The sequence below is a fragment of the Scylla paramamosain genome, chromosome 27 (assembly GCF_035594125.1).
Source record: "Scylla paramamosain isolate STU-SP2022 chromosome 27, ASM3559412v1, whole genome shotgun sequence".
Lineage (NCBI taxonomy): Eukaryota > Metazoa > Arthropoda > Malacostraca > Decapoda > Portunidae > Scylla > Scylla paramamosain.
This window is the reverse complement of record NC_087177.1, coordinates 11651809-11679308: the sequence shown is the minus strand read 5'-3', so window position 1 is coordinate 11679308 and position 27500 is coordinate 11651809. Positions and strand designations below refer to the sequence as shown.

Sequence of the window (27500 nt, the reverse complement as noted above, 5' to 3'; positions counted from 1 at the left end):
TATAATTTCTGTAACTTTCAACAACGCTGTCTTCTCATCTTTTATCATAACTATACTTTGAATTTTATTTTTTTATATGGCCTACATGTATTGTGCAACAACAACAACAACAACAACAACAACAACAACAACAACAATAGCAGCAACAACAAAAACAACAATGGATAATGACAAGAAATTAAAATTCAAATTCAATGCGCCTTCCTCACCTGCTCCACCTGACGCATCACTCGCAGCAGGTTGAGGCCCGCCAGCTTCTTGAGGTCCTGCAGCGACCACGAGGAGTCCTTTAGCAGCTCTGCGAACACCTCGGGGTAGTGGCTCGCGTCCTCCAGGCCTCGCGGGGTGCTGCGGTGAGGGAGGTGTGGGAGCATAGGCGGGTAGGTAATCAGAACAGTGTAAAGCTCCAGCGTGATTAACTAACCTGCATTCACCTTCATGGTTTATTCAGGTCCCGCCAACAAACCCTCACACACCAGACACACGCGGGCAGGGCACACATAACCTTGTTAGGCCAAGTCACACCAAAAGTTTGGGTGAGTAAAGATCAGTCAGTACACGACGCTTGCATGGCACTTCTATAGAAAATAGTGATGAAAAAATTACTAGTATACAAAAAATACATCCCAGAAGCAATTGAAAGCCTGGTGGCGATTTTCATGAAAACCATTTTTTTGTCTTTGTAGGATCACACTACAAGTTTGGCTAAGCGAAGATTACACGACACTTGCAAAACACAGGTATGAAAAACGGCGAAGAAAAATGACACAAAAACTACATCTCAGAAATTATTTAAAGCTTGGTGGTGACTCCTTTGAAAGCCATATTTTCTTGTCTTTTTATAGGGTTGAAGGACATTAAAAGCGCACACTTCAAAGCAAAGGTTAGGCGATGATGGAATGAAGTTGCCTACCGCTCAACACTTTTACTGCTATTTGAGACACTTCCCGAATCACAAAGCACTCAGGGATACATTTTAGACATTTAGTTTTGCTTTACAACAACTTCTAAACTTTATTCTGGATAGACACAGTAAGATATATTCTTTTTACCTGTTCTCCTTTATTGTAAGTAATTGTAAATATTATGTACACGGTGCTTCAAGACTCATATTGTTAACCTTTCGTTCTCCAATTAGGACTGTCATCAGAGGCCACATATATGATTACCTGGATTTTATTATTTTTTTTTATTTATGATGCAGAAACTTTATGAAACAATCACTAGAATCACAGACACTCTCGAAAATCCAAATAATTTCCAGTAATACTTTTTTTATATATAAGGGCTAGTCCCAAAAGTAAGATAAAAAAGGGTCATCAAATTTAGAGGATAAATGTCTTGAAACCTCCCTCTCGAAAGCGTTCAAGTCATAGGAAGGAGGAAATACAGAAACAAAAAGGGAGTTCCGGAGTTTACCAAAATAAATAAATAAATAAATAAATAAATAAATAAATAAATAAATAAATAAATGGAACCGACATGAAAAGCTGCAATGTCTGAAAATACGGAATTAACGGAACTAAATAGTGTGAAATGGTGTATGGGAAAGTGAAGACGGGTAATATATGCAAAAAAAGAAACATGTTAAATAAAAAAAAAAATGATACTCGTGTCTGGCTCCTGCCGAAGCATAACGCTGTATACAAACACGAGTGAAGGACGAGTGAAGGAGGATGCAACTCGCTGGAATAGAATCACATCCCATAACCTTGCCCTGACGAGAACCCCTAACATGAAGATTTACGCAGATGGTCCCAACACGAGCATTTTCATGAAGGAGAAGGAGGATGTTGGGAGGAGAGTGAGCTGCAGTATCGTGAAGGGCCGTGTATGTGGGTGTTAGTGAGGAAAGGATGCAGTGTCTGGCTGTGTCTGGTTGTTAGTGAGGAAAGGAGGTAGTGCCTGATTGTGCCTGTTTGTGCTTGTTTGTCAGTGAGAAAAGAAGGTAGTGTTTGGTAGTGTCTAGCTGTTAGTGAGGAAAGGAGGAGGTAGTGCCTGGTAGTGTCTAGCTGTTAGTGAGGAAAGGAGGTAGTGATACTGACAACCCTTCCACTTCCCGACCGACCGATTTAGGGATGAGGTAAGGGCGTGCAGGCTTTCCGGATTTTACCTCCCGCCTGGCTGAAGGATCACGTGGAGCCTTCCCTTCATTACTGATACGCCATAAATCTTCAATTTTCTTTTTTTTCCAGCCTTCTTCTTTTCTCTCCTCTAGTGGTAGGCTTATAATTAGCTTTGTGGTTAGGGGTATACTGAGTGGGTTTTTATTTTTATTATTTTTTTTTCTCTCTACTTTTTTGTGCACTTCGCTAGACTCCTTGATGTGTAAAAAAAGAAAAAGAAAATTCCTTATCCCACACATTTTCTTCTTAACTTTTTAATTCATTTCCTTATTTTTTTTTTAGTTTCATATTCCTACACATGTATTTTTTTATTCCATTTTCCTACTTTTTTTTCGATATCTCATAATCCAAATATGTTTTCTCCATTTTTTTTCCACTCTCCTTTTCAACACTAAATAATTCATGTACGTTTTTACCCTTTTTTTTTCCTCTTCTATTTAACAACACTCTTAACCAACCAAGCTTTACCTTTCTTTCTCTTATTTAGCGGGACTCCATAACATAACCCACGCATAACTCTCTCTCTCTCTCTCTCTCTCTCTCTCTCTCTCTCTCTCTCTCTCTCTCTCTCTCTCTCTCTCTCTCTCTCTCTAATACTCCATAACCGTCTTTTCTCCTCTTTCTACTTTCTACTTCCTAACGCAGCAATCTTTATCTTGTTATTTTTAGTGTAAGTATATACTGTGCGCCGAAGTATATGTTGTTTACCGAAGGTAAACAACAGGCTTAGATCGGAAGATGCCGCCTGAATACTGTCCCTGTTGTGAATACAAGGGAGTGTCCTATAACTGAGTGGGTAATGGAGAGTAAAAAACATGTCTGAGAGGCCTGTTAACATCAAACCAGGAACTCTTATAATATATGCTACCCGAATAGAGAGAGAAAGAGGGGAGGTTTCCATTGTATTTCCCCTTGCTTCCTACGCCTTCTTTTGAAGCGAGAGGAGGCGGGTCAGGAGTTATGTAACAAAGTAGGAATAAGAGAAACCGAAAGCCGGATCTATACATCGGAGAATATATATTTTATTATACAGTTACTTGCACTGAATAATGGTTTTAGATTATATTCGACTCCTCGCCATGATTGTACATTATATACTCGTAGTTGTGCGCAAGGGAAGTTACAAAAGGAGAGAAGAGGCAACGCAGGTGTTATTGCCACCGAAAAGAAAGACAAAATAAAATAACTGAATAAATAAATTACATGAATTTCCAGGTGAAGAGATTCTTATACCCAAGCATGACATTTATAATACAAAATGCAACTGCAAATCTAATCTCGGTTCAACTTTCTTCATTATTCTCCTCCTTCCTCTTTTTTTTTCTTTTCTTTTTTTTTCAGAGGAACAGCAAATGAACTGCTCTTCCTTTTTTTTTTATTTTTCCCTTAACCAATCTTCTTCACGCACAAAACACAAAGGATAACTGAATTAATACACTCGCACGTACGTAGCAGTAGCACAAGTTTTCTTTATCAGTCGTGCAGGTAACAAAGAACAGAAGGGCTCTCTCAAAAAAAAAAAAAAAAATTCTGACGTCACCAAGTCCCGGCCGATAAAAGAGTGCACGTACCTACATTTTCAGGGGAGTTTGCTCTGTCTCGAAACGAAGGAAAAGGTTTCTGGTATCACGGGAGGCGAGTAATTACAGCTGAGCAAACTGTGTGAGCGAAACGTTTGGATATCTCAGCCTTTATGTGTGTGTGTGTGTGTGTGTGTGTGTGTGTGTGTGAAGAGGAAAGAATCAGACAGCCTTCCCCAGCAGAAATAAACCTCCATTCTTTCCTTAGCCTTCTTAGTTCTCCCCACCTACAGCACCTCATCTCACCACACGCCACTACACCCCACCACACATCACACAACACGCAAGATCTCATAATTTGGGGCCAGAATCTCTTTACTCTTTTGCTTCAACCTTTTCTCCCCATCTGCTCTCCTTCTCTCCTCCTCCCCCTCCCCCTACTTCTCCTCCTGCTCTCTCTCCTTCATCCTTTCTTTACTTTCCAGGATCTTTCACAGAAAATCAGAATTCTCCGGCCACCGCCACATTATCTCGAGCTGTGTGGGAGCAGAAGAGTGTAATGGAGTGATGGGAGAGGAGGAGGAGGAGGAGGAGGAGGTGGTTAATGTGATGGTAGGACTAATGTGGCAGCGTATGGCCTTCTCTTCACCTCTCCATTCTCTCTCTCTCTCTCTCTCTCTCTCTCTCTCTCTCTCTCTCTCTCTCTCTCTCTCTCTCTCTCTCTCTGACGTCTCCCTTTTCTTTCTTTCCAAATGTTAATGGTCCTAACCTCTCTCTCTCTTTCTTTCTTTCTTTCTCTCTCTCTCTCTCTCTCTCTCTCTCTCTCTCTCTCTCTCTCTCTCTCTCTCTCTCTCTCTCTCTCTGGCAATACTGAAAAGAGTTAGCGTATTTACAAGTAAACTAACCGTAATGACAACCTTCCTAATACAAACCAATGAAGCCTAAACACACACACACACACACACACACACACACACACACACACACACACACACACACACACACACACACACACGCAGACATACATGTGCAAACAAAAACCAGAATCATGAGTGGATAGAAGAAAGAGAGAGAGAGAGAGAGAGAGAGAGAGAGAGAGAGAGAGAGAGAGAGAGAGAGAGAGAGAGAGAGAGAGAGAGAGAGAGAGAGAGAGAGAGAGAGAGAGAGAATGGTAGGAAGAGAGGGATGAAAAGGGAGATAATGTTGGAAAAGCAAATGAGGGAGGAGGAGGAGGAGGAGGAGGAGGAGGAGGAGGAGGAGGAGGAGGAGGAGGAGGAGGAGGAGGAAGAGGAAGAGGAAGAGGAAGAGGAAGGGAGAGAAAGAGAAACGCTGATGAAAAGGAAAGAGATGGGAGAGATAAAAAAAAAATAATGAAAGGAAAAGAGAGATGTGGTAAAGAATTTTTTATCTTTTTTTTTTTAAGGGTGAAATGGAAGTAGGGCATTGTGTGTGTGTGTGTGTGTGTGTGTGTGTGTGTGTGTGTGTGTGTGTGTGTGTGTGTGTGTGTGTGTGTGTGTGTGTGTGTGTGTGTGTGTGTGTGTGTGTGTGTGTGTGCATGACGGTTCCTCTTTGAACGATGAATATGTATGAGGGCAAATGTTGCATTGACGTATGAGTATGCACGAATATTTGGATGCTTGTTTATGTGTATATATGTGTGTGTGTGTGTGTGTGTGTGTGTGTGTGTGTGTGTGTGTGTGTGTGTGCTCATTTGACAGACCCATTCCCCCACCCCCCCCCACACACACACACCAGTATAGTCATTTCAGAACAAAAATAAAAGCGAAAACTCACAATAACATCAATAAAAAAAAATAAAAAAAAACTGGAGCAAACCAATACAAACATTTATAATTGCAGTACCAGAAGCAATAACAACGGCAACTCTCACCACCACCACCACCACCACCACCACCACCAGTACTACTACTACTACTAATACTACTACTACTTCTACCACCACCACCACTACTACTACTACTACTACTACTACTACTACTACTATTACTACTACTAACAATAAAACATAAAAAAATAGAGAATCTGAACCACTGTGGCTAAAATTAGGGCAACTTCACCGTTTTCATTCAGAGAGAGAGAGAGAGAGAGAGAGAGAGAGAGAGAGAGAGAGAGAGAGAGAGAGAGAGAGGACTCTTGGATTTCTGGCGCCTCTACCAGCGGGTGTTCAATCTCGGTTAAGCTTTATTCCTCTTATTCAAGCCTCTCTCTCTCTCTCTCTCTCTCTCTCTCTCTCTCTCTCTCTCTCTCTCTGAATTCCGCTAAAGTGACACTACTGCCCACACTGGAGGGGAGGTGAGAAGGGAAAGGAAAACAGAAAGGGGAGAAAAGAAGGTAAAGATAGGCTTCGTCTTAGCTACAGGAAAACTCTATCACAAGAAATCAGAAGTGAGGAGAAAGGGAAGGGAGGAAATTAGGGGAAGAGGGAGAGGAAAGGGGAAAGAAGGTCAAGAGAGGGGAAAACACTTATTAACCTTCCAACACGTGGGAAATGGAAAGAGAAAAGGAGAGAAATAGAAAGGAAAAAATGCAGTTATTAGCTACTCGTGAAGATGAAAGAGAATGGAAGAGGAGAGGAAGTGCAAGAGAAGAAGATAAAGATAGGAGAAAACATTATCATTAGCTATCCAAGACAAGGAGAAAGGGAAGAAGAGAGAGAGAGAAGAGGAGTAGAAGAGAAAAAAACGCAATTATCAGCTACCATAGAGAGGAGAAAGGGGAGGGGAGGGGGGGAAGAGAAGAAAAATGAGGAAGAGAAGAAGGTAAAGAAAGGAAGAAAACATTATCATTAATTATCAGACATGAGAGAGGAGGTGAGAGGGAAAGAGGAGGAGAAGAGCAGAGAAGAAAATAAAGATAGGAGGAAACAATAGAGAGGGGAAGGTACGAGGGTAAATAGGAGTAGAAGGGGAGAGGATAAGGTAAAAATAGGGAGGACACATTATCATTAGCTATCGGACATGAGAAGGGAGGGGAGGAGAAGAAGGGAGGAGGAGTAGAGGGGAAAAACACAACTAATAGCTACCCAAGACAGGAGGAAAGGGAAAAAGAGGAGGGGAAGAAGAGAAGAAGGAAGGGTAAGAAGAACGAGGGAAGAATTGTAGAAAGGAAGGGAAAAATGACAAAGAGAGGGAGGAAACATGCACAATTATTAGCTAACCGGGGAGGAAAAAGATGAAGAGAAGATTATTAGCGATCTGAGACGAGGAAACAGGGGAAGTCGCGAAGGAGTGAGGGGAAGAGAGTCAGTAGGAAAGGGTATAGAGAAAGAAAGCCGTTTTCTGTGGAAGATTTGTAACGGGAAGGGAAATCTGAGGGGAAATTAATTGGGAAAGAAGGAAAGTCTATAGGGAAAAAGAGAGAGAGAGAGAGAGAGAGAGAGAGAGAGAGAGAGAGAGAGAGAGAGAGAGAGAGAGAGAAGGGATCAAAGGGGAAAAAGGTGTTAGTGAGAGAGAGTGAGTGAGGGGAAGGAACGTGTGTGAGAGCAGGAAGAGGGGAAGGGAGGAGAATAGGTTTGCAAATAGACAAGAAGGAAGGGGAAGAGGACAATCACTTAAGAGAGGGAAGAAAGGGAAGAAAGGGAAGATAGGGAAGAGAAAAAAAGGGAAAAATGACGATTGTGTGGGGAGAGAAGTAGAGGGGAAAGTGAGAAGAAACAGGGAAGAAAGAGGAAATACGGCAGTCACCAAAGAGGAAAAGAGAGGAAAGAGAAATTAGATAAAGAAAGGAAAGGGAAAGGAAAATTCGCGTATGGACACAAGAAGAAAGGAAGGAAAGACTGTAAAGGTAAGGAGAGAGAGGAAAAGAAGGGAAAGAATATGAAGACAAGGAGAGGGAAAAGAGTAAATGCTGAGGTAAGGAAAGGGAAACTAAAGAAAGGGTGTGTCCGTGAAAGGAAAGATGGGAGGAGGGAAGGAGTGTCTATGATAGTAAGGGGAGGAGGAAGGGAAAAAAATAGGCAAAGGAATGGAGGAAGGGTCTGGGAAGGAAAGAAAGGGAGAGGAAAGGGAGAAGGGGATTTGAGAATATAAAAAAAAAATTAAGTTAGGATGTCAGAGGAAATAAAAGGGAGAAAAAGAAAAGAGAGAGAGAGAGAGAAAAAAAGAAAAAGAAAGGCAAAAATCAGAAAAAAAATGATATCTAAGGAACTAAAAAGAAGTGGAAAGAATAATATCTATCAAGGTAAGGAGAGAGAGCAGAAAGAGAACGAGAGAGGAAATGGATATATATCTGAGGCATAAAGCTGGCGAGGGGAGGCGGCGAGGGGAGGCGAGGCAGCGAAGAGCAGTGGGTTGCAAAATAGTAATAATATCATCAGTGTCCCTAAGAGTAAGAAATGAGACATATCTATTTTGTTCAGGGACAGACGTCAGCTTCCTCTTCCCTTTTTGGCTTCATTTTACCTGCTTCACCGCTTGGCTCGTATTCTGTTCTCTTTTTCCCTCTCTCTCTCTCTCTCTCTCTCTCTCTCTCTCTCTCTCTCTCTCTCTCTCTCTCTCTCTCTCTCTCTCTCTCTCTCTCTCTCTCTCTCTCTCTCTCTCTCTCTTATCTCATCATCATTAACAAGTCTCGCGTCTTTCTAATCTTTCTTTTCCTTGCCTGCTTTATCTTTCCTCCTCTTCCAAGTCTTTTTCCTCCTCCAGTTTCCTATTCTATCTCCTCCTCCTCCTTGTCTTTTTCTTGTTTTTATCCTTTCTTCTCGTTTTTCCTCCATGTCCTTAGCTTCATCTTTTCTCTCCTTTTCCTTTTTTTTCTCTTCCTCTTCCTCTTTCGGTTTTTATCCTTCTTTCTCTTTTTCTCTTCCTCGTCACCAGTTTCGTCGTTCTCCCTTTTTTCTTCATATTTCTTCTTCTACCTCTTTAATTTGGCTTTTTATCCCTCCTCTTTCTGCCTTTCATCCCTCGCCTTTCTTCGCTTCCCCATCATCATCCTAATAAGGAAAAGACTTGAGACGGGGAGGAAAAAAAAAAAGGAAGGAAAAATAGTGAGCTTGTGGAAATCATTATCGCATGCTACTACATCTCTCTCTCTCTCTCTCTCTCTCTCTCTCTCTCTCTCTCCCCTCTCTCTCTCTCTCTCTCTCTCTCTCTCTCTCTCTCTCTCTCTCTCTCTCTCTCTCTCTCTCTCTCTCTCTCTCTCTCTCTTATGCACATCACACCGAAATGAGGACAACAAGCACTCATCTCATTTTACTCCCCTTTCTTCCCTCCCACTTCTCTCCTTCCTTCCTTCCTCCTCTGATGCTTCGTTCCCTTCCTTCTTTCCTTCATTTTTTTTTTTTTTACCTCTCAGAAGAAAGAAAACGCCGCGCACACAAACACACACGCATAACTACCCACAACATTTTCGCATACACATACGAGTATATTCACATTCACACACACAACACACACACACACACACACACACACACACATATGCAAAACACGTGTACTGTTCACGCAACCAGGTATGTTTTCAGATGGGAAATTTCTGCCCACTCTACCTGTTTTTTTTCCCTCTTTTTTTTTTCTCCCTCTCGAGTATTTTTTTTTTCTCCTTCCCCTCTTCACCCTTTTGTCAGACTCCCTTTTATTTTTTCCCTATTTTTCTCCCTTTCCTTCCTTCCTTCCTTCCCTCTTTCCCTTGCTGACTCTTATGTGGTGATGTGTTTCTATTTTGAGTTCTTTGTATGTGTGTATGTTCGGTTTTTCTCCCTTCTGGTGTTTTTGTGTCTTTTTTCCCATTCCGTAAGTGGGTGGTATGTCTTTTTCCACATTTGTTCCTATGCTTTTTTTTTTCTCTCTATTATCGTTATTAAAACCGTAAGTACTTTTCCCCGTGTTATTTTCTACGCATGTTTCTTTTTTTTCTTTTTTTTTTTCCTTTTTCATAATTACGTAGGTTGATGTTTTTTTTTCTCTTATTTGTTTCAGAAACGGCTTGTTTTTTTCCTTTTATCATAATTAGATCCGTGTATATTTTTTCACCGTATTTTATTTTATTTTTTTTCACGAGTATATATATAATTTTTTTCTCTCTAGTTATCATCGGATCTGTGAATATTTTACTCTCTTTTTTTTTTTCCTTTACATATGTCATTCTCTTCTCTCATTATTAGATTCCTTTTTTTTTTTTTTTCTACAAGTAATATTTTCCTCTTATCATAATTGGACCCACGTACGTTTTTTTTTTTTTTTATCCCCCTTTTGCTACATGTGATTTTTTTTTTTTTCATTTTGTTATTATTAGATTCATGTATATTTTTACCCCTCCCCCTCCTCTTCTTCTTTTTTTTTTTTTTACGTGGTATTTACTTCTCTTTTAACATTATTAGATCAGGGTATATTTTTTTCTCATCACTTATTTCTACAGTTGATATTATTTTTTTTTCTTTTCTTTTTTTCATTTTTTTTTTTTTTCATCAGATTCAGATTCCTCAATTCCTATGTATATCTTTCCCAGTTTTTCCTTATTACGAAATCCATGAATATTATTTCCCATAAATTTTCCATATACAGTATACTCTTCGCTTTTTTTTTTTTTTTTTCTTCCACACAAGGTATTTTTTATTTTTTTTATTTTTTTTTACATCTGTGGATAATATTAAAAAAAAAAAAAATAGATAGTCCTTTCTTTTTTTGCCTCTCCCTAATTATTATCTTCCTCGTGCATTATATTTCAATTTCCCATCCTTTTAAAATTAAGGTGATTTTTTTCATGTCTGTCTTTCAGGTTTTCATTTACGTGCAGTACATAGCTTCCAAGTATTTTTTTAAACAGAACTTTCCTCCGTAGCTTATCATTATCATTATTATTATTATTATTATTATTATTATTATTATTATTATTATTATTATTATTATTATTACTACTACTAGTTACTATTATTATTCTTACACCCAGGTATTAGATTCCCTCTCTCTCTCTCTCTCTCTCTCCTCTCTCTCTCTCTCTCTCTCTCTCTCTCCTCTCTCTCTCTCTCTCTCTCTCTCTCTCTCTCTCTCTCTCTCTCTCTCTCTCTCTCTCGCTGTTATTAAATGCACGTGTGTTGCTCCATTTTTTTTTTTTTTTTTACATGGATTTTTTTTTTATCTTATTTTTAGATCCACGTTCTATATCTTTTACTTTCATTTTTCCTTCTTTAAAAATAAGCTGACTTTTTTTTTTATCTCTCCTTGATCTTTTAATACAACATCAATTTGATTTTATTACAGACGCCATTTGATGATTTTACCAAGTTACGGCTGACATTTTTGGTTATCAAGGGCGTTATGAATAATTCAGTTACTCATCCACGACAATTTTATCTTACTCATTTATGACTGACTAATGGTGTCTGATGAAGTCTGGAAGCTGTGTGTAGAGCTAAGTGGGATACTGTAAGATCTATATTTTTACATCCTATATCACTATTGTGTTATATTACTATTCTATAAGATACATAAGTCACATTTTATTTTTCTATTATGTTTACTGTTTGCGTATTCTGTTTACCATTTAATTTTCCTTTTTACAGGTCACTTTTGCCCCATATAACATGATGCAGATTCATGCATGAGTGTGTGTCATTCACTGTGTTGTAAAAACTAATCACTGGTCCCAGTACGAGGTACATACCACAAATTTTGAGTTTTTTTTTTTTTTTCCTTTTAAGAGGTAATTTCAACTAACATAAGTAATTGCTATCTTGACACATCGCCGTTATGGTCACAATAAGCTGTCATGCCAAATCTTTTCTTTCCAGGTTGAAGGCTCTGGAACAATACAGCTCTCTAAACAAACGCTACACGTCTTGTCACAGCTGTCGAGTTCTACAATGCAGTTGGGGCGCAAGGTTTTTGTGCCACACCCCGACTACTTTTAGAAGTCTCGAATTGAATTACACGGATTTTTAAGGGTGGTTTACAGTTCTAGTGGGAGACTGATAAGATTTCCAGATTATGAACAGGAGAAACACTCTTTGAGAACATAGCTAATCGTCTCTGGTCTAAGGGAATAGTCAAGAGAGAGCAAAGCGTTTCAGAATACGAGGCATTGTGTTGAGAGAAAAGCGTCAGGAGGGAAAGTGTGCGCCTCTACCACTACACCTAAGCGGACAGGAATAAGTAGCAGGGGAGGGAAGGTGTAATGCAAGTGTTTCCACGCCCCTATTCACCCTCACGGTACAGGAATGTAAGTACTTGTGGCGAGATTAAACCCGCGTCTCGGCACCGTACATACCTGCTCCTAATTTCACCTGTACGGCACGAAAAGTACATGGAGATATTCTGGGTAAGCTCTCTCTCTCTCTCTCCTCTCTCTCTCTCTCTCTCTCTCTCCTCTCTCTCTCTCTCTCTCTCTCTCTCTCTCTCTCTCTCTCTCTCTTGTTCTCCATAATGTATTAAACAGATACCAGTACTCTAGTTATAGATAAACATGTGTCCTCTCCTTGTACTTGGTCTTACGTATTCATGTATTCTCTCTCTCTCTCTCTCTCTCCTCTCTCTCTCTCTCTCTCTCTCTCTCTCCTCTCTCTCTCTCTCTCTCTCTCTCTCTCTCTAATATTAGAAGCGGATGTGTGTTCTTTAATTCATCACGATCTGTCTTATGTAATACGTATTCGGTAGCCAATTCTCTCTCTCTCTCTCTCTCTCTCTCTCTCTCTCTCTCTCTCTCTCTCTCTCTCTCTCTCTCTCTCTCTCTCTCTCTCTCTCTCTCTCTCTCTCTGAAGTCAAGCTCCTCTATCTCACTAATTATTCACTCACTCATTCAACTTGTACGATCTTCCTTAATTGCTCTCCTTGCCTCACTCACTCACTCACTCACTCACTCACTCACTCACTTCCTGCATGACGCCTCACTCACCCGTTCACTCAACTCAGATCAATAATACTCTTCATCACTAATTCCTTTCCTCCTTCAGTACCATCCTCACCCACACCCATTCACTCACTCACTCACTCACTCACTCACTCATCCCTTGCATTATCCTCCCAAGACTTTCAGCATTCAGTTCAAATTCATGATCTTATTTACTTAGTTTCTCTTTCACTGACTCACTAACTCATTCACTCACTCACTCACCTGTTGAAGATGTTGTAGCCGGCACCGAGGCCCACGTAGTCCACCCCTGCCATGGTCCTTACATGGTTGATGTGCGCTGGGGAAGGATATCACAAGACATCAGTAGTAAATCATCTCCAGACATCACCATCCAAATACCCACAAATCTAGACATTTCCAAACCTGAACTATCTTTTCTTTAATTTTTTTTTTCAGTTATGGGAGAGACAATTAGTAGGCCCCTTTTCCCCGAATTTATCATATTTTATCTTATTTTTATCTATTTGTTAATTTTTTTTGCTCTTGCTTTCCTCCCTTGTCTCAAAAAATTTACAAAGGATTTGCAAAGGAATAAAAAGCAGCAGTATATATCCCCAGGTACTCGTCAGGCTGCTTGATTTCACTTCTCTCCATTACAGGAAGGACAGCATCCGTAGGTCCAGGTGTAGCCAAGAAATTTCTTCTTCTCCATCTGCCTTTGAAATATGCAAAATACAACCTTCTTTACTTCATGGGAAAGACAGAGGGAAAGGCCTAACTCCTCTCAGAAAAAGCAAATATAACGGCATTTGCTTTCTTATAGGAGCGAGAAGTTACCAGAAAAAGCGCACACACACACACACACACACACACACACACACTATCACTTCCATCTATCCTACCAACACACACATACACGTCAGCACCTTATTGTTATCATTATTATCTTTATTATTATTGATATTAAAGAAATACTGAAGGTTAGGTTGTGAAGGGGAAGAGTAATTGAAGGAACTACAACAGAAGGGAAAAGTTTGGTGGAACGTCTACTATGGTAAATATCCACCTAACTTCCACCTGCACACATCCACTATAGCACCTCCACCTATCCTCCACAACACATCCACACCAGCACCTACAGTATTCCAGCACCCTCCTCAACACACTACCACAGCAGCACCTCCACCAGCACCCTCCACAACACACATCCATACCAGCACCTCCACAAGCACCCCCAACAAACCACACGTCCATACTAGCACCTCCACAATACACATCCACAGTAGCACCTCCACAACACACATCCATACCAGCACCTCCACCAGCACCCTCCATCATTCTCAACGCAAGTAATATCTCTCAACATCTGTAAGTCATACCAAGTAATCTTCCTCCCCCACCTCCTCTCCCCGACACGGACAAGATACATCTCTCTCTCTCTCTCTCTCTCTCTCTCTCTCTCTCTCTCTCTCTCTCTCTCTCTCTCTCTCTCCTCTCTCTCTCTCTCTCTCTCTCTCTCTCTCTCTCTCTCTCTCTCTCTCCCTCTCTCTCTTTAAACTACATCATCACGAAGTATACATGGAAGTCACAATGCCACGTAGTACACATAAAAGTAAATTGTGGTCGTGTATTACCTATGCATACTTGCGCTTTGGCTTAAAGAACCGCTTTTTTTTTCTCGTGGCTCTATTCAAAAAGCCTGCTTTGCGACATTTTACACCAGCAGTGGCGTAAGGAGTGTTTCCCCGCCACCTGTGAGCCGCAACTTTCACACGTTGTGTCGACATCTCACGCACTGAGGGCACTGTTGCGGTGAATATGTTCCAAAGGCGCGAGACTCGACACAAAGGTTCTCTGGTGTTGGCAGGAGCGTCACCTAGGCACCCCGACCTGCTCGAGGCTGGAGAGCACCGTTCTCGTGTCTCTCACAGCGTCTTGCGAGGGGAGCCTCAGCCTTGCCAAGTGTGGCACTCCTTGTATTTGAGCCTTGTGGAACACCACCAGCGCAGCAACGTCTCGGCGGTGCTCCAGGGGTCCAACGGTGTCGCCTGTGTGGATGGCTGGAGGTTTCCATCCTCTAACAGCCGCAGAACACGCCGCTTCACCTTCTCGAGCCTCTGCAGGTGTGTGGCTGCGCTGGACATCAAGGTCAGCGCCCCGTACTCCAGATAAGGCCTGACTTGTGCCTTGTAGAGCAGCTGTATCCCTCGTTTGTCCAGGTGACGAGCTACTCTGCGCAGGGCAGAGACACGTAGGTAGGCTTGGCGGGTGACATGTTTTAGATGGCGGTCAAAGCGTAACCCTCGGTCCAAGTCTACTCCAAGGATTCGTATGTGTTCCTGGAGCGGGAGGGTGACGGTGCCAAACGTTACTCTTCCCTCAACAGCCCGTGAGGCTGCCAGGGACCAAGAAACCACCATTGATTGAGTCTTCTCAGGGGCAAAATCGTACCTGACAGCGCTCCCACCCACTCCTGTATCACGCGTAGCTTCTGATTAACATCAGCACCTGCTCGCTGGGTGTCTTGGCGGCGGTAGGAACAGGAGAGAATGCAGTCACAGCATACGCTATGACTGCTGGCAGGCTCCTGAGAAGATCATCGATGTAGAGGTTCCAGAGGATCGGTCCCAGCACGGAGCTCTGAGGAACTGAGGCCTCCAACAGGAAGTCTCTGGACTGCTGCCCGTTTATGACGACATGGAGGGTTCGACCTTGGAAGTAATCGCCCATCAGCATTAGAAGGGGTCCCTGGATGCCTTTGGCATGGAGCTTTTCCAGCAAGCCCGCATGTCACACCCGGTCAGAGGCAACCGCGACAAGAGTGTCCAGGCCGTTATCCAGGGAGTCCTGCCAGCCCCTGGAGAGGAGCATCAGTAGGTCTGACGTGGAGCGGCTAGAACTAAATCCAAATTGCTGGCTGGAGAGAAGAGCGTTTTCTTCGAGGTGATGATTGATGGCCTCCACCACTATCCTCTCAAGGATCTTGCCCTCTACTGACAGGAGAGAGATTGGTCTGTAGTTGGCAGGATCTGACCTGGAGCTTTTTTTGTGGAGAAGCACCACGCGAGCTGCCTTCCATATGGAAGGCCAGGTGTTTTCCCTGATACAGGCCATGAAGACTTGTGAGAGCTGTCCCGCCAGCTCACAAGTACAGTGGCGAAGAATGTGTGGGCCCAAATCGTCGGGTCCAGTGGCCTTCCTGACGTCCACTGCCCTCAGAAGGTGTTCCACCCTCTCCTGTGTCACCTCCACTCTCGTGACTGTTTGGGCACATTCCTGTGCCAGGTGTGGTGGAGGTCTGATAGGATCATTTTAGCAGAGAAAAGATTGGCCATCATCTGGAATGGTTTCCTGGTGGCTTATGCCTTAATCTCTCCTTTACAAGGGCCCACCAGGTCTTGCTACCCACCCCAGTCCCACACAGTTTGGAGCGGAGATAATTTTCCCATCTCCATTGCGCCCACTTGCTGGTGGCCACCATGTGTCGGCACGCCGCACGGTGTAGGTTCTTGTTGCGATGGATTGGATTTCTCTTGTAATGGAGCCACATTGAGTATTTTCTCTCCGCTGCAAGACGACATCGGTAATCAGACCAGGGCTGATCAGTAGGCCTGGAGGTGTACTGCCGGTGTGGGACGTGTTCCTGCTGAAAAGCTTTAACTTGCTCAGTAAAGGCCTTCACCTTAGACTCTGCCTGTCCATACAGGAGGCTGTTCCAGTCTGAGAGTCGCAGATCTCGTCCAAGGGAGGTCCAATCAGCCCTTTCCCATAGCCAGATGGTGCGAGATGTGGCCTCGTCCCGCGCCACGCCCACGTCTGGTTGGGTCAGGATAGTGTGGAGGTCAGAGCTGCCCACCTGATCGAGCTGACGGCACGAGACTGTACCCTCGCCCAAGTCGGTGATGACAGGGTCGAGAGTTCCTCCTCTCTCATGGGCGGGGAAGGTGACATGGTCCGTCAGTCCCTGCACCATGAGGAGGTTTTCGTAGGCGGCTCCTTCCACTTGATGGCTTAAGTCGCCCAAGATCAGGACGTGTCTGCAGTTGTGTCGTGTCGGCAGGTCGTCCAGGTGCTCCGTCAGGAAGTCGAGAAGGGCGGGGCCTTGCTTTGGGGTGCGGTACGTGGCACACAGAAGGATTGCAGTGCCATCAGCCAGCACATCTGTCAGAAACAGTGCCTAGGTTGTGGGCGGTGTCATTATGTCAAGTGTCTGGGTTTGCACTCCTTCCATTAAGCATACTGCCAATCCTCCTTCATGTCTCCCTTGGCGATCCCTCCTGATCCAGTGGGTTGTAGCTGGCGATCTTGCCGAAGGTTGGCTCCACCTCACTGTTTAACCAGGTTTCCGTTGCCAATGCGATGTCCACGCGATGCCTCAGGGCAAAGCTGTAGGTCAGATCACCTATGTTAGTGCGGAAGCCGCGCACGTTGGCAGATAGGACTGTCAACTGGTGACGAATCCTCGGCGACTCAGTCATTCTAGTTAAGTAGTTGGTTGCTGTGGCCGCTCTGTTGGGCGAGATTGGGCGACCACTGCTATACGTGTGGTTGGCCCCAGGGAGTAGGCTGGGGCACGGTATGGGTTAGTCCCGGTGTGGGAGGCAGATAGGCAGGGGCAGTCTGCCTGGCCTCAGCGATTACCCTTCTGAAAAGTTGCTCCTGCCTCAGCTCTGCCGTTCTCAAGTGGCACTCCTCAATTGTGTCGCCGCGTCGAGAGCAGAACTCACACACGGCGTTTTTTCTATGGAGTCGAGGAGCGGTGCGCTGCCGTTGGGTGGGCGCTCTCTCTCTCTCTCTCTCTCTCTCTCTCTCTCTCTCTCCTCTCTCTCTCTCTCTCTCTCTCTCTCTCTCTCTCTCTCTCTTAATAAAAAGGAGAAAAAAAGACAAAACACCCTCTTAGCAAAAGACCAAATCCTCACCGTAGGGCATGAGCGAGAGAGAGAGAGAGAGAGAGAGAGAGAGAGAGAGAGAGAGAGAGAGAGAGAGAGAGAGAGAGAGAGAGAGAGAGAGAGAGAGAGAGAGAGAGAGAGAGAGAGAGAGAGAGAGAGAGAGAATCTTACAGCAGGAAATAAAACTGAGTGTATTCCTGCTGCTCTACTGGACTTCATTTCCCTGGCAAGATAATGTGGTGAGATTATACGCTGCATTAATTACGACGTAGAAACTAATACCCATTGACTTATGATTTGCCTTCACTGAGCTCGAGTAACGTTTTCCACTTGCAGTTCTTTCATTCATCTAAATCTAAACGTGTTCGTATTTCTCTCAAGTCTCTTTTTTTTTCCGTATGAAGAAAGGAAAATATACTTTGATAATTTCTTCCTGGCAACAAAAATAAAACAAAAAACAAAAATAAAATGTCTGAAAGGAGAACTGGGTGGGTTTTCACATATAACAAAAAAAAAAAAAAAAAAACTGGAAATAGAATGGAATAATTTCTTTCTGTTAAGACACACACATACACACACACACACAAAAAAAAAGCCACTGGAATAACCCTATGACCTTTGGAAGATAAGAGAAAGAGAAAAAAATGCAAAGTAGAGACGAAAAAACAGACAGACAGCAAATGAAACAAAAGAAGTATTTTCCTCAACTCCGTTACTATGTGAAGAAAGAAATGAAGAATAACTGAAGAATTTCCTCCTGATAACATACACACGCAAAAAAAAAAAAGTTAGGAAAATAATCTATCAATTCAGGCATATAAATAAAAGAGTAACGACAAACACGAACATAAAGATAGACGGTAAAAGGAAAAGATAAAACAAAAGTCACATCAAGAAGATCCGTTAGATTCCCGGAAAGCAACGCAGCGTATAAAGGAGATAACGTATTTTACCTTATACCACGTAAAACAAGAACTCGAGGACTGAAAAATATGGCAGCACAAAGGATACGTTATGGGGAGGGAAAGATACTATGATTTACTCGCAAGGGGAATAAATACGTGGGTTTCAGGTATTTTCTGCTCAGCGTGGGGGAATGTGAAATAATGCCCCGTTAAAATTACATACGTGGATGGTGGAATCTTTTCAACCAGTCCGCGTTTAAATAGAAGCGAGCGAGGAGGACAAGTTAATTTATTTCTACTGATTAATGTATTGAGAATTTATCAGGTGTATTGGAGGGAGTTTATTCATCTTAAATCATCTTGTTAATATTGATTTCAATTTGGACAAACTTACGAGTGTATCATTGTTTATGTATTGGTTTGGGGCTCATATTTACAATGTTTTGCTGATGAATTGGTGCTACTATTTTTCACTACTACTACTACTACTACCACCATCACCACCACCACTATCACCACCACCACTACTACTACTACTACTACTACTACTACTACTACTACTATTAGATCACCAGGATTTCTGTCATTTTTACACACACACACACACACTGACACACACACACATCTAAAAGCTCAAATATCCCTCAACACTTACACATAAAAGTAACTTCTAATTATTGTATACTTTTGAATCGCAGTTGATTTAATGAGCGATAACTCTCTACTCATTATTATTTAGAATGAAATAAAAGTCCACGCCATATGATCCTTAATTCTATTTTCTCCTTTTGATCTCAAACCTGCGAGTTTTTTTTTTTTAATCATTTATTTTTGTCTGCTATTTTCAAACGCTCTGGACTCTCATTAAGACTGTTTTTGAAAGAGCATATGGATGATTGGTCAGATTTTCATAGGTATTTCTTTCCCAATTATGCTGAAGGTTCCTTGCTTAACCCTTTCACGGCGACAAGCAACAGTTAGCAGCACCAGAATCAATATGTGAAGTATTTATAAGCATCTACAAGAAATTTAGCGATAAAAAGAATACATTTTGCAATTTCTTTCCAGTTGGATGTGGCTGTAGAACAAGTAAAGATGTCTCAGAGTGATTGGTAATTAGGAAAAGATGTTTCAAGTGGCAGTCAAAGGGTTAACTATCACTAGAATCACAAATACCCCAACAGCTTCCATTAGTCTCTTAAAAGCAGTCGCTGTAGAAACCCGAAACCTACATGGATTGTTGGTTAGATGCTCAGGACTATTTCTTCCCTAATGATGCTGAAAAATCCATGTTGAAGTATCATTAAAATCATAAATACTCCAAAATATCCCAGTAATGTTGAAAAATTATTATTGTTAGAGTATTTCTAGAATCATAAAAATCTCTATACTTTCCATTAATATATCAGAAGGTAATTTAATCAGATTCCCATTTTTTTTTTTTTTTTTTATCCAGTAATGGTAGGAATCCTTCTTTAACTAACACTAGTTTGAAAAATACAAAACCTTCTACCGCCTTGTAAAAATTATCACTAGAACCATAAGAAAATCTTCAGTAACTTCCACTAAAACCTATTAAGGAATCCTTGTTTAATTAACTATCACTAAAATCATTAAAAACCTCAATGACTTCTACTTCCTTGTAAAATAACCACTAGCCTCATAAAAAAAAGAAAAAATCCGATAAACTTCCCCTAAAACTTATCAACGATTTAACTATTCAACTATCACTCTCATAAAGAAAAAACTAAAGTTTATTAAAAGCAGTCGAGGGAAAGAAAGAAACTGAAAAGCTTGTGAATGCGGCTCAAAATTTCTGTCGCATATTTTTTGGCGGACCGACTTGTTTTCTTCACTTGGACGCAGCCTTTGAATACGCATAGAAAACGAGCTCTCCTCACTTCCAACACCCTTCGCTCACAGAAAAAGTCTCCCTCCACACAGAGTCAACGCTACACCCAGGAACGTAATAAATTCACTCCCTACGCCTTTTTTTACACTTTCACAGGATACACAGGTAAAAAACAATAATCTTTCACACCTGTGCATCGCCTCAAAACGTCATAAATTCAATTTTCTACGTCTTAAAGTCCGTCCTTACACTTTTCCTACACCTCCATAGGATGAACAGGTGAAAAAAAAAATCTTTCATACCTGTACATCACCTTAAAACCTTCACCTACGTACACACTGGTCTCATTAGAACACACACACACACACACACACACACACACACACACACACACACACACACACACACAGACACACGAAAAAAAGCGTCACCCCACAAAAAGAGAAACTCATCTTCCTTACTAACCACCACCACAACCACCACCATTACAACCATCACCAGCACCCGGAAAAGAAGCGAGAGCGAAAGAGGAATACCAGCTGAAAAGGAACATAGCATAAGACGTACCTACCTACCTACCTACCTACCTACGTATGTACCTTATTAGCCACGTCTGCAGCAGGTAAAAGAAATCTGAAGTCATTACTCACCCACCACGTCACGCACGGAGGCTGGGCGGCCGCAGGTGAGGGAGGCGGGATCAAATGTCACCAGCACCAGGCCGCCCTTCTCAGCCTGCAGGAACAAGAAAGGGAGCGACGCGTGACCTCAGAGGGACGAGAAAGTGGGCAGGCGAAGGTGGAGGTTATTTGAGAAGGAACAGGATGGAGTGGAAGGGAAGAGAGTTAGAGAGAGAGAGAGAGAGAGAGAGAGAGAGAGAGAGAGAGAGAGAGAGAGAGAGAGAGAGAGAGAGAGAGAGAGAGAGAGAGCGCACAGTAGGAGTAGTAGTAGTGGTAGTAGTAGTAGTAGTAGTAGTAGTAGTAGTAGTAGTAGTAGTAGTAGTAGTAGTAGTAGAAGTAGTAGTAGTAGTACACTTAATGGAAAGGAGGAAGAGGAGAAGGAACCTGCTGAGGACGAAGGAATAAAGAGAGAATGTTATTTCAGGGGCGACTAAGGAATATGAGGAAGTTAATGTAAAGGGAGTGTATAAGGAAAGGAAAAGTGTTGAGGAAGAAGAAATATAAAAGAAAATTGCATTGCTTGAAAGAACCGCGAGGAGGAGGAGGAGGAGGAGGAGGAGGAGGAGGAGGAGGAGGAGGAGGAGGAGGAGGAGGAGGAGCCATGTAAGAAGGGACATGTAAGAAAAGGAAAGGAGAAAAAATAGAGAGGAACTTGGATAATTTGAGAACGAAGCAAGAAAAAGGTGAAGTGAAGAACGAATGCAGAAATGTTAGTGCACGAGGGAATAAGGAAAAGGGAAGTGAGGAGGTTAAATAAATGGGACGTAAGGAAGGAAGAGAGGAGGAGGGAATAACAAAGAAATAGCTAAAGAAAGTTGAAACTTGCAAGTATACAAGCTAAAAATAGTGTTAAGAAAGTCTCTCTCTCTCTCTCTCTCTCTCTCTCTCTCTCTCTCTCTCTCTCTCTCTCTCTCTCTCTCTCTCTCTCTCTCTCTCTCTCTCTCTCTCTCTCTCTCTCTCTCTCACGTAGTACAGTTATAGTAGAAAAAACTCGCCTAACTTGCCTTACTTACTTCCACTGTGTTAAGCTTCTTCCCTCAGTCTAAAGTCCTTCTATTCTACTGAGAAATCGTCACTTATCAGGCTTTGCAACGAGACTGTTGGCAGATCAGGAGGGCTTAACATTGCGGGAACACGCAGAACACAGTGGTGGAAGCTGGTGAAGGAAATTACTCGACCATATAGCAATTGCTTTATGTATTAAATTTACAACATTTAATTACTGAAACGATGAATAAGACAATTCCATACAGAGGGTCAAGAGGTGTTCTTAGATTACACACATACATACACACACTAAAAGACGTACATTATTAATTTTCTTTTTATGTAAGAGGGAACTATATATAAAAAGAGAGACCACGAACAGTATAACAAAAAAAAAAAAAATAATAATCCAAAATTTAAGGATAAGTGTCTTGAAACCTCCCTCTTAAAGGAGTTCAAGTCAAAGGCAGGAGGAAATACATAAGCAGCCGGAGAAAATTGGTTGGCTAAGTAGCTCTATCTTCTCCTTCTCTGCGAAAACTCTTATGCATCTTAACACCTCAGGGAACCTTTTGGATATTGCACTCAGGGAACGCCAAGGAGTGAGAATGATAAGCTGGAGTAGTTGTGCTGATTCTCCTGCTATAAGTCCTCGCTCCTCGTCTTGAAACTGTCATTACTTGATTTACTAAGAGTATATGATATCTGGCTGTGGGTGTGTGTGTGTGTGTGTGTGTGTGTGTGTGTGTGTGTGTGTGTGTGTGTGTGAGAGAGAGAGAGAGAGAGAGAGAGAGAGAGAGAGAGAGAGAGAGAGAGAGAGAGAGAGAGAGAGAGAGAGAGAGAGAGAGAGAGAGAGAGAGAGAGAGAGAGAGAGAGAGAGAGAGAGAGAGAGAGAGAGAGAGAGAGAGAAATATCCAACTAAAAAAATGAAAAAAATAACAACAACAACAACAACAACAACGAAAACAACAAAAACAAAAATAAGAATCATAGAAAAAAATAAAATAAATAAATAAATACCACTAACAACCCCGTTTTCTATCCCCCCTTCGCGGTAATGGAGCTGGATCCCCTTTAGCTACGCGATGGGAGAACCGAATCACGGAATCCACTCTTAACGACGGATCGGCTCAATTATCCCTCCGCGGGTAAATCCTCTTGGTAATTGGTTCAAAGCCCTCGCCTGCTTTTCTTCGGGCGTCAAGTGTCCAATTTTCTGAAGATACGCCGCGGTGACAGGGAGCTAAGGACGGGGACGCGGAGCCGTGAAGCCTAAACGCCACGCAGGATAAGGACTGAGAGGGGAGGAAGGGAAAAGTATAAGAAGGATGCACATATTAGAGGGTGAAAGTGTGAGAAGGGCCGTCCGCTGGCTGCTTAGATCCGCCTCCTTTGTTCGCTTGCTTCCTTGTGGACTTGAAACGAGAAAGGAAAGAAGAAAGAAAAGAAAGAAGGGCTTAACTCTTCCACTGCTAGCCAATCATTCCCATCATCATCTGCATTTTTTTTTTCAAAGACTTATTTCTTGTACTGCTGTATGTACTTCTGCAACTTAGCACATAAGAAATTAGCCTCATATTAACTGTCTTTTCATGTTCATCCAAGCAATTTATTACAATGATATCAATGTTGAAGAAAACGATCTTGATAAATGGGTTAAAGGAAGGAAGGAGAGGGTGTGACAGGACTTGAAGGAAAGAAGAAAAAAGTTAAGGAAGGAAGAACGGGAGGTGCGGAAGGGTTGACTTGAGTATAGACTTGTATAGATAGTAAAAGGAGAAAGTGGTCGAGAGCTTTAGAATATACAGAAGGAGGAGATGAGGAATAAGAGGAAAGAAAGTGAATTAAAAGGAAGGGTGGAAAGCAAGGAAGGAAGGAAGGAAGGAAGGAAGGAAGGAAGGAAGGAAGGAAGGAAGGAAGGAAGGAAGGAAGGAAGGAAGGAGGCAAGGAAGAAGAAGAAGAAGAAGAAGAAGAAGAAAAGAAGAAAACAACAACAACAACAACAAGTGTGTGTGTGTGTGTGTGTGTGTGTGTGTGTGTGTGTGTGTGTGTGTGTGTGTGTGTGTGTGTGTGTGTGTGTGTGTGTGTGTGTGTGTGTGTGTGTGTGTGTGTGTGTGTGTGTGTGTGTGTGTGTAACAAGCAGATAAGAAGTATCAGTACTGTAAATGATTAACGCTCGTCACATTTCAAAACCACAGTGAATGTTTTAAAAAATAACTACTTCCCCTGCTTTGAATATTGGTTTTCATTAAGACAGGCGGAAGCACAAACTTTTAATTACCCGAGTTTATAAAATACCGTTAATTTCTCTTTTCATTATAGTGAAAAAATAAATACGGGTTTAGCGCTTCAGGGTGAGGAGGAGAAAATGCCGCGGCGCCGAAATGCTGCAGGAGGCGAAGCGATCGTAAAGTGACGGTGACGGAGGTGAAGCACTCGCGCGATTGGGGGAAAGGGGGTGGTGTGCGGGAGTGTGGGAGGGAGGAAGGCTGGTGGTGGTAGTATTGTTGTCTGTTGTTGTTGTTGTTCTTCTTTTTTTTTCTTTTTTTCCTCCTCCTCCTTCTCTTTTTTTCTTATTTTTCATCCTGCTGTTGATGTTGATGCTAGCGTTAGTATTGGTGCTGCTGGTGGTGCTGGTGCTGCTATTGAAGTAGTAGTAGTAGTAGTAGTAATAGTAGTAGTAGTAGTAGTAGTAGTAGTAGTAGTAGTAGTAGTAGTAGTAGTAGTAGTAATAGTAGTAGTAGTAGTAGTAGTAGTAGTAGTAGTAGTAGTAGTAGTAGTAGTAGTAGTAGTAGTAGTAGTAGTAGTAGTAGTAGTAGTAGTAGTAGTAGTAGTAGTAGAAGTTATTGCCGTTTATGTTATTCCTAATGTTTTTTGCCGCTCCTGCTTCGGGTACACCAAAATATTTCCCTAGTGTATCCTTTGCCAGGAATATCAAATAACAGATACCATACCTCTTCCATTTCTTGCAAACAACCTCCATGAACCGTGACTCCGTGAACCGCCTCCTTCGACAATGCGTGAACCTTCTCTGATAATCCGTAAACTGCCATCCATATAATCCATGAACCACTTCCGAATCCATGAACCAACTCCGTCGATAATCCGTGAACCCTTTCCTTCACTCCTACCCCCCAAGAACTTAAGAACCTAAGAATCCAAGAACACGGAAGGTGGTTCTATAGAGACGTCCTGGTGGTCCCTTCACAAGCTGCGTTACATCTTTTATGCGAGGGGGAGGGAGAGGAGGGGTTCTGATCACACCGCATTATTATAAATGGTAAAATTAAACGCTGCTCGCCACATCAACTTCCCTTCCTCTGCCTTGTTTTGCTGAGCGGAGACAAACGGAATGATAGGAATGCAGTCTGTCGCTACTCACGCTCCACGCCAATGACAATTCCGGGTGTGCCAGTCGTGCGTACAATGATACAAAGGCTCCTTCCGTCCGTCTGTCTCTCTGTCTGTCAACTGAGGCGTGTAGTACTTCCTCCCGCGTCATATTGGCTTGTGTTCTTAAATGCTTATCTTAAATGCTTATGAGGATTGTTTTCAGATGTTACACGGATGACTAATTGGGTTTTCGTTTTTGTTTGTTTGTTTTTCTGCTGGTGATGCAGTCGCTGTTAAATTATGACTTAAATCATGAAAACATTCTTGAAAACCCCCAATATCTACTACAATCACGAAAACACCCTTGAAAACGCCAATATCCACTACGCTGAAACGGATTTGAGTGTATGGAAATACAGTCTATTGACTCAGTTATAAATGGTAGGTAAAACAGCCATATGCCCTCACGACAAAGGAAAGCACCGGTAATACACAATATATTATGTAATATTAGTAAGGAGTAACGTGATTCTTGTCACTGGTTTACTTCCCACATGATAACTTACCGGGAAAATTTTTTGGTCTTTGCTTTTTTTTAATCTCTAATGAAGATACGGATCCATGGCAGGCAAGTAAAACTCGGACGCAATTACCCTCTTCTTACACCACATCCGGGCCGGTCTTTCAGCGGGCCGCCCGTTGCACGATGGCACAACGCAGCCACCAGACGCAATTTCCACTCACACAGGGATCAAAGCGGCCGTGATGGAAGGCCATGGCGGGACACACACTCAATCCACGCGCAGCTTCCATGACTGACAGCCAGTGAGATAATAAAACCTTTGCCGCTCCAGTTGAAGCGAAAAATAGCATGATATTCGTTAAGCTCTAAATATTCGGTGATATTACGTAGCCCCGCCTCCCTCCACCAGTGACCCCATTAAAAGATCACTCGCTGCCACCTAGGCCCACGCCTCGCCTCGCCTCGCAGGGCGCCGCCATCCCGTGTGGCCGGCTAATGGCAACTAAAATTCCTTCTTGAGACTAAAACTAAAAAGTGCAAACGCTAATTAACAGTATAAAAAGAAACAGGCGAGGTAAGCACCTTAGAGGCTCCTGCTCTTATAACGAAGAGAGGCGCGCCCCTTAGCGTGAAGGTTCCCGAGCCAGGAGGGCGCGCTGGAATCTGAGTTCAAGGAAATATTTTGACGTAACAGCAAAACTTCTGCAGGTGAAAAGCCCTGTAATGAAGGCATAAAACGAAGTACAAATGAAGGCGCCGAGGGACTGTAATTACGGAGGAAGGAAGGAAGAAATGCATGAAAATAATGGAAGCGTGTTCATGCATAGGAAAAATGAACACTTTATGCTGCTGTTCGACAATTAATGAGCGCGTATTGTGATGCAAGTCAGCGAAAAGAAAGGCAACGCGCGGTGCTGACGTGAGGTTGGAGGAACAGCCTCACGAAACACGGGCGTACAGGCGAGAATCATTAGTAGCAATACGCTTTAAGTACACAAAATGTGGACGGAAAGAAAAATGTTTCATTATCGACATGGAGAGTAATGGACGATGAAACGAAAGACTGACAAAGGTACACACACGATGATGACTGAAAATTGTTGGTAGAAAACCTGAGTAAGGATGAGAATTTGATTATGTATAGGAAAATAATAGAAAAGAAAATGTGATGGAAATGCAAATAAAATAGTGACACATCATAAAAGAAGAAAGTTGAAAGACAAAGAAGTCTGAGATAAGCCAAAGAGAGAGAGAGAGAGAGAGAGAGAGAGAGAGAGAGAGAGAGAGAGAGAGAGAGAGAGAGAGAGAGAGAGAGAGAGAGAGAGAGAGAGAGAGAGAGAGAGAGAGAGAGAGAGGTGGGGAGAGAGAGAGAGAGGTGGGGAGAGAGAGAGAGAGAGGGAGAGAGGGGCGGTGGAGGAGGAAGGGAACGTAGATGATGCGAGGAAGGCCAAGAGGTATGGAGAGGAGCAAGAGGAAACTCGTCTTCCGTAACCACTGCCTTGAGGAATTTCCAAGCAGCAGCACCACCACCACCACCACCACCACCACCATCAGCCTTCAGAACAGACAGGCTACTGAATTCTGATAAGGGAATACTCCATATTTTCTACTAAAAATTTTCCCTGCCTTCCCTCCCTACCACACCTTATTTTCTTGTCTTACCTCGCCCCTCCCTTCCCTATCTCATCTTACTCTCTCCCTCCCTTGCCTCACCTTACCTCCTCCATTCCCTGCCTAACCTTGCCTCTCCCTTCCCTATAACACCCTGCCCCTCCCTTCCCTGCCTCACTTTACTCCCTCCCCTACCTCCCCTGGCCCTTCCTTCCCCTGCCTCACCTCGTCACTCTCTTCCCAACCTCACCTTTCCCCTTTCTTCCCCTCAC

At 42.6% G+C, this 27500-nt stretch overlaps 1 protein-coding gene across 2 annotated transcripts in view; it reads right to left on the bottom strand.

Annotated features, from left to right (window-relative positions):
- Nucleotides 1-27500, bottom strand: part of LOC135114206 (general transcription and DNA repair factor IIH helicase subunit XPB-like) — a 98438-nt gene that overhangs the window by 2533 nt on the left and 68405 nt on the right. For both annotated transcript variants that reach the window (XM_064029975.1, XM_064029974.1), the window contains exons 8-10: nucleotides 20745-20829; nucleotides 12710-12785; nucleotides 210-348 (exon numbers count right to left, since the gene is read on the bottom strand). In XM_064029975.1, the coding sequence (XP_063886045.1) occupies nucleotides 210-348; nucleotides 12710-12785; nucleotides 20745-20829 (300 nt within the window). The remainder of the gene's footprint in view (nucleotides 1-209; nucleotides 349-12709; nucleotides 12786-20744; nucleotides 20830-27500) is intronic.